The following is a 7,575-nucleotide window of genomic DNA, read 5'->3' on the forward strand; positions in this document are numbered from 1 at the left end:
TCATATGACTTCTTTTAAAGAGAGTACTAAAAAAGGACATTCTTCGCCAAATAAAAGCTAGATATATGTTATTTAGATATAATTAAGTGTAGAATTAACAAATCAAATCAACAAAGGCTAAAACCAATTATCATGAAAAAGTGCGAGTTAAAATGAAATTCTTGCTGCAATTTATATACAGCTTTATAATGTTACAACAAAAACACTGTATTATGTTGATTAGAACAGAACTTTAATTGTAAAACTGACATGAATAGAACATCATAATTACAATTTGGAATCGTAAATGATGCTGACACCCGAAAGAACAGGGCATTGATTTCAGTAATGAGCCTTTGCTGCTTTATTCATGTTTGCAAATTAAAATAAATTAACATTTTTTTTTCTAAAAATATACAAAAATACTGTAAAACTTTCCTAGAAAGCCTCAACACAGTAGTATTGCCATGTACCGCATACTATAAGCACAGTGGTCTATCTATTTTTGAAAACTGATGAAGATGAAACTCTTCTGTGTTGGGATATTTCCACATTCCCTTCCTTTACAACATTCCAGACTATGACATTCAGGATCGTAATGTCTTTTCTTGGACTTTTCGATACACTGTATTCAATGTAATCACATATAGAGTAGCCGGCAAATGCACACTCTCACTCACATTCATATAATTTCCGTATGTGTTTTAGGCTCTGATATACACACAAGCATCATGGAGGCAACATGGGCCTGAGTAGATGTAGAAATGGTGGAGAGAAGAACAACTTGAAGCATCTGCTCATAGTTCAATGAATCTTTGAGCAGCACAGGAATCTGGTAAATATGGCCACTAAAGTTTATAGTACATTGCTGATTGAGACAATTACACACTATTATCTACAATCATGTCACATAACCACCAACATTATTTAGAATATGCATTCACTGACATCTGATACCACTGGAGGTCTCATGTTAAAAGTGTCTGAAGGAGCAAAACATGATTTTTTTTTGTCTAGTTTGTCTGCTACATTAATACTGAACAGATATTCTTGAGTTGTCTGGGATTTCCTTGCATTTCTCACTCTCTAGCCCCTGCGTATGTGATGCATAGCATGACTCTTGGGTGTCCAAACCATCCTCATGCAAAACAAATCCATTTCTGTTACATAATGGCATGAACCAGCTGATGAAAGTTTACTCTTGAATGGTACTTCCATGTTTTGTGGGTTCGTCATTTGGATTTCAGGGTTCCCACACTTTCTGACTAATAAATTTACATCATTTACCCCTTCTCCAGTCATCTGTGACGTGAAGGATTTTTAAAAATATAGAGATTGCATTCTTTTTTTTCTTTTTGGTCAATGTAATACTTCAGCATATCTAGAAAAATTTATATTGACCACACAGATGTCCATGACTTTTTACATTTTAATTAATCTCCAAGACTTTTTCAGGCCTGAAAATAAACTTTTGAAATTCCCTGATACATCCAGGACTGTGGGAACCCTCTCGTTTATGGATCTAGGAAACACACCAGTAATATCAGTCTCATAAAAAAAAAAAAGGACAAAGCCAAAAAAAAAAAAAAGTGAGATTAACAGCTCACTCGGCTGGGCTGTTGCTTACAAACAAAATCTGTCATGAAATCGAATTCATTCTGTCCCAACCAGAGCTCTGGCAGCTCCTTTATTCTGTCCAAGCCCATTTCTATCACCAGTGACATCAAGACCTCCTCGTCAATAAAATCCGTGTCGATAACGCTGGGGGGCAGCATTGCTGCAGGCATGTGGTGGCCAGGCAGAGGAACCCCAGACGTGTTCTGCTTGGCGTTACTGTCTCGGAACTGCTGTCCTGTCCCGTTTAACTGGTGGCTGGCGGGGTGCAGTTCGTGCATGTAATGGTGATGATGGGAAGGATGCGTGTGGTGACCGTAGTAAGGCGTATTGAGCTTCTGCAACTGCATGCTGGCAGCGAGCTGCTGCCCTTGTCCGACAAACTGGGAGTTAAAGCGGGCAGGCAAGTTACCATTGGGGATCCCTCCGTTTATATTATTCCCAGAGGTCATGGAATGCCGGATCCCGTGGTTTGCGTTTACATTCCCTCCAGCGTAATGCAGGTGATCTCCCATGGTAACGTTATAATGCTGCTGCTGTGGAAGCGCGTTAGAAAACTGTCCCATTCCCATCCTGCGCGCGGAGTGTTGATGCCCATTTACTGCATCTGGGAAACGTCCATGGTTCATTGCCATCATGCGGTCTGCCATTCCACTGGAAAACAGTTTGCAAAAGTTAATATGGCAATTTGCGTAAACATAGAGTAAATAAATCGTCAGAAGGCACAAGGATCTGGTTTATATAGTTCAACATTAAATCGAAGCTTGTTTGCAATATGCACGATTAAACACACGCGTGTAACTGTGTCATGAACATTCACAAGCAGGCTAAACTTTGTAACCTTTACCTCTCTGCTTGAATCTGCTGAGTGCGTCGCACCGCAGACGGCAACAGCAAAAAGTAACTGACAATCCCAGAGATGAAAGAGTTCACAGTCCCTCCTAATCCAAGTCAATAAAAAGCGTATGCTCTCCAAATACAGACCGCATTAAGCACCAGCCTCCGCATCAAAAACATTACGAAAAACTGCTGCATGCTTCTCGGTGAGCACTCATATACAATCAAGCCAGGGGCGGAGCAAAGCCAACCTTCAATCTGACTACATTCAAGCCTGTGGCAAGCGGTATTATCATGTAGTCTATTCATCCAAACTACTTTGAAGAAGTCAGCTTTACTTGTAACTATTCCTTGGGGATAGTTCTTAAATTTTCCCCTTTTCTTGAATCTGTTTTATAAAAGATAGTTGTTCCAGTATTCCTACACTATGTGTAAAAAACAAAACAACAACAAAAAGATTTTATGCAAGAAATGTTTTACAAGATTTTTTATTATTATTATTTTTTTTAACTTTCTACTTTAAAATTTCACATTAAATTCAATGTGTTATTTGCCATTTGTTTGAAAACATTACATTTTTCTACACAATTGCTTTTTCAGTGTAGTATAGCTATTATAGACTTGGACCATTTTATTAGACACTATTGTGTTACTATTGTTACTAGCAATGCTTTTTCTTTAAAAAAAAAAAAAAAATAATAAAAGTGGTTTGGTTTTTAATTTAAGTATAACAGTCCTTCTGACTTTTCACTAAGTTCATGTTTGCATGACGATGTATTAAAAACAGAATTTTTTAAAAAGTTGAATGTTCAGATGATGACATTGTCAAAACAATACTTGTTCACATGGATGTGCGAAAATGACTAAAAACACTGCATGCCAGGTCAGTAGTTGGTGATGTCACTATGCAAGAGAAACATTACACACCTACAAACTTATAGACTGAATACGTAATATGCATGTGCATAACTTCACCATTTTCACAATTTCACATTTTTGTAGATTACATAGAGACTATAATAGTATTGGTTTAAAAAACGTGCACTTTTAAACCTGTTGTCAAATGTTTGCACTTTCAGGCAGCCAAAGTGCTGTTGTCATGTAAATGAATGGCCAAAACACAAAAAAGTTTTTATTTCAGTTTTTAGTTGAAAATGTCAACTAAACACCCCTTAAACGTGACAAAGAAAAAAACAACTATAACTGGTAAGATAAAAATGTTAGGCCTAGTAAAAATTATATCTAATTATTCATTCAATCAATAAGTAGTAGTGAAACTGGGATACAATTAAAATGAAACTGAATAGATACTAGTCACTATTGGAATAAGTAGTAGTATCTATTAAATAAGTATAGCTTACTAGTAGACCATTCTAGTATCTGAGTTACTAGTAAAATAAAAAAAGATGCTACTATTACTTACACTGAAAAAATTGGTGTAGAAGTAAATTTAACTCAAAAATTGGTAGTAAATTTCAAAAACAATTATAAAGAAATGCAAGTAACACACTGAATAAACATGCAATTTTTAAGAAAAGCTGAAGTATTTTATTGTAAAACATGCTCCAATAATCTTTGTTTTATTTACAACTTCGAAAAATATTTTACAGTGTACTAGTAATTAAAATATTGACTAGTCACAAAAAAATAGACACTAGTACGTATAATGGATAAATATTAATACAGCTTGCCGCAAAAGTCTGGCTCTGTACTCGTGCAAAACGTGGAGCTGAAGCGCGCAACCAATCGCCTTTCGCGCGCATAGAGCAACACCGCTGCACACATTACCTCATTGCGGCTATTTCTGTTCACGACAAGAGTGAGCAAAACATGGAATCACGTTTCACATGGTTTTAAAGGCAGTGTGCGTGCTCTAACATCCATTAACACCATACACTGATTGAGATAAACAGGGCTGGTGACACTTTACACTGCAGTGCCCGTGTCACACATTTTTTCATGCACATGTAATTTATACCAACACTTGCAATAATATGAGCTGAACTGAGTTGTGACATAATGATTTTAACCAATTATAAATTTGAATAGTGATACATAAGCATCATCCTAATGAGATGACAGCAAAAGTTGAAAGTCAGTTGAACGTCTCTAAAATAAAAAGGATTTACAAAGCAAAAAAAAATCTAAGTAAAAGTATATAATTTAATTTGTGAGTTATAATTTGATTTGCAATTGTTAGTATTTGTTAAATGTTCACATTGTAACTTGAACACTAATGCAAAGTGTCAGTTTTGTCCATAGTCAAATTTAAGAACATAAAACAGGACAAGAAAAAAAAGAGCAGCAATTAAATCCCAGGAGTGCTGATAAGACGAGTCTGTGTGCACTGCTGCCAAAGAATCTTCACGTTCTGCACGTCCAAACCAATATGCCTGCTGAGAGACAGTTGACAGTTCGTTTGATCTCAAGAAATCAAGTAAACAAACCATACCTTAGAGATGTATGTTATCATGTGTAATTATGTCAGATGCATATAATGCTCTTAAAGCCATTCACTGTAAAAGTGAACAAATTACACTTCTTGAGCTGTTTAGCTACTTATCTGACATGGAAGGCATATGTTCTTATCACTACGAGTTTGTAAATTATTATTTGAGAAAATTACCTCTAAGAAGAATCTCATTGTGAGTCTCGATATAGATGCTGCCCTTAATAGATGGGTAAGAAAGTCAAAAAATGTTCTGAAAGATAAACATGAAAACAACACCTGCTTTAAATTCAACAGCCTGGCACTAATGTCAAAATTAATTGCAATGTTGATCAGAGCTTCATGTATTTTAAACATCTAAACACTAAATACAAGCCATTCCAGTTCAATTATAATATGTATGTGTTTACAAGAAAGCAGCACCATTGGTTGATATGATCATTTGTTTAATGGGCCCATTAACAAGGTCATTAATTAATTATTTTATGGCCATCATTACTTGCATGCATGTTTGAAATGTTTTGTAGTGTGTGATGTGTGAATGTGACCATTGTACTTTTGGGACAGGCACATATTCCTCATATTCCTCTGCAGAAGTTTTCAATACGAAAGGCCAAAAACCAAACTTAATTAAAAAACATGGGCAATTTTTAAATAATTAAACATATTATAAGATGTTTAATATATAATGCATTTTTTTTAAATGTTTACATTTTTAATCAAACTCACTTTTTTTGGTTTTAATATTTCAATGTAAAAATAAAACACACACACACAAAAATGTTCAAACAAATATATGAATCAGAAATGTTTTCCCATAATTTCCCCATCCTATTGTAATAGTGCATGGTGCTCTACAGGAACTGATTGAAAGTAGCTTTCGGGTGAAATTATCTATATTTTTCTTAATTTCAATAGGATCTAAAATGACACACTGTTTGGAAGTCAGAAGTAGAATGTCCATGTTTAATGAAATATCTATAAATAGACAAGCATAATCGACAACAGATTAATGGATTAGACTTCATTAATTTCAAAAACACTCTTCTAATTCTGTCAAACAAGAAGTTATCTGTATCTTTAGAGTTTGTACATAGAAAGACCTGGACCCATCTGTGTTCCTTCAATTTTAGAGGCTGCTTAGACAATAGCATTCCAAAAGCCGTTTAATCCCATAGTCATGCCTGAATCCGCCTCAGTAGGGAAACTAACTAATGAGCTTTACACCCTCTAAGCCTTATGTTCGAAACCTATTGCACATTTGTGTCACAAGAAGACACTCATTGATTTGGGAGCTTTTGTTTCGAAAGCAACATGCTCTGTTATTATTTCAATAGACTTTTTCTGTTTGGTGCATTGGATCAAATGTAGTGCCTTAACCTTTGAAAGAAAAAAAACAACAACACTTTCTTATATAAGACATGGTGTAAAAAATATATACTTTGTGTATTGTAACCTACCAATAAAACCGTCAGGGGCCATATGATTTTATTTGAGAGAACTGGGTTTATTATGGACAATAAATTACAGATAAATTGTTGCCTGTGCTATACTCCATGATGTTGAGGTTTAATTTGAAGGATCCTGAGGATATTTATTTCATGTTAATAAAAATAAAATATCAAATGTGTAACATCTTTTCCACCCTTCAGTGGAGAACATTGCGTGAGACAATATAAGCTAAGGAGAGTTTTACTGCACACATAAATGAGTTGGTATAGAACCTCAAATAATTTCTCACCCCAGAGCACCTAGTTGTATTGTTTGCACCTGGGTCACTTGGAACATTGTTACATGATTCCAATTTACCCGTTTATGATCTGGAACTGTCAATAAAAATCTAGCCATGCTTGTGTGTGAATGATAATGACAAGTTAAATAACAACTGAAAACTGAAAGCATAACAGCAGCACATGTAACACCCATGTGTTTCTTATCTTAAAATCACTCTGAATCACTTTCCGTCTCTGTTGTTTTTACTTCACTGCGCATGTGAACAGTCATGCATGTACAAGCATTTAGCATGTTGTTTAGGTAAACTTGAGGAGGTTAAATTTGTTGAGTAGCTTAACATAAAAACCTCTAACCTGACTATTTCAATAACCTGGCTTTTTATGTATTTTTAGATGTCATCGGATATGTGAACATAAACATATAAATATAAAAAAGTATCATGTCTTGAATTCAATCTTCAATCTTAATAAAAAAAATTTTTAGCTGCTTGGTGAAATATACTAAATTAAAATAATGTAGCATTTTTAATCATTTTGTCTATCAACTTTTCTAAATTAATTTAGATGCATTCAACCCTATATTAAATGCATACAACCCATTTAAATTTGATTTGTAAAATATAAGTTCACTTTTTTCTTTCGGGTTGGGACTACTTGAATCATTTTTTTGTATTATCATAAGCAAAAATGCAGACATAGTGTCAGCTTTCACTATAAAAATCCATTTTAGTTATGGAAAAAATAAAAAGCAGTATTCAGCAGTATTTGGCCAGTGAACTAAAGTAGACAACTCTCTGGACTACTTTTTCTGTGTAGCAATGTTTTCATAAGACAGAGCATTATAGTAAAAGTACAGCAAACCCCTCTTCTGTTTACCCAAAGGGCAAAAGCTGGTTACGTTTTATAGAACTGGCACAAGGCCAGCACTGTGAGGGAACTGGCCTGCAATATTTATCCATGCAT

General features: G+C 34.7%; 1 protein-coding gene across 1 annotated transcript; it reads right to left on the minus strand.

Moving 5' to 3' along the window:
• Nucleotides 1–315: 315 nt before the first annotated feature.
• On the minus strand, nt 316–2,631 carry LOC109080237 (cbp/p300-interacting transactivator 2-like). The gene is made up of 2 exons (XM_019095320.2): nt 2,441–2,631; nt 316–2,247 (listed from the first exon to the last, which is right to left on the minus strand). Exon 2 carries the CDS (start codon nt 2,241–2,243, stop codon nt 1,575–1,577), a length of 669 nt encoding a protein of 222 aa, XP_018950865.1. The 5' UTR covers nt 2,244–2,247; nt 2,441–2,631; the 3' UTR covers nt 316–1,574.
• Nucleotides 2,632–7,575: the final 4,944 nt, after the last annotated feature.

This window comes from Cyprinus carpio, chromosome A20 (genome assembly GCF_018340385.1).
Source record: "Cyprinus carpio isolate SPL01 chromosome A20, ASM1834038v1, whole genome shotgun sequence".
In the NCBI taxonomy this organism is placed as follows: Eukaryota; Metazoa; Chordata; class Actinopteri; order Cypriniformes; family Cyprinidae; genus Cyprinus; species Cyprinus carpio.

Coding starts and splice junctions, on each gene's coding strand:
- LOC109080237 (XM_019095320.2), bottom strand. CDS start 2,243: ATGGCAGACCGCATGATGGCAATGAACCATGGACGTTTCCCAGATGCA.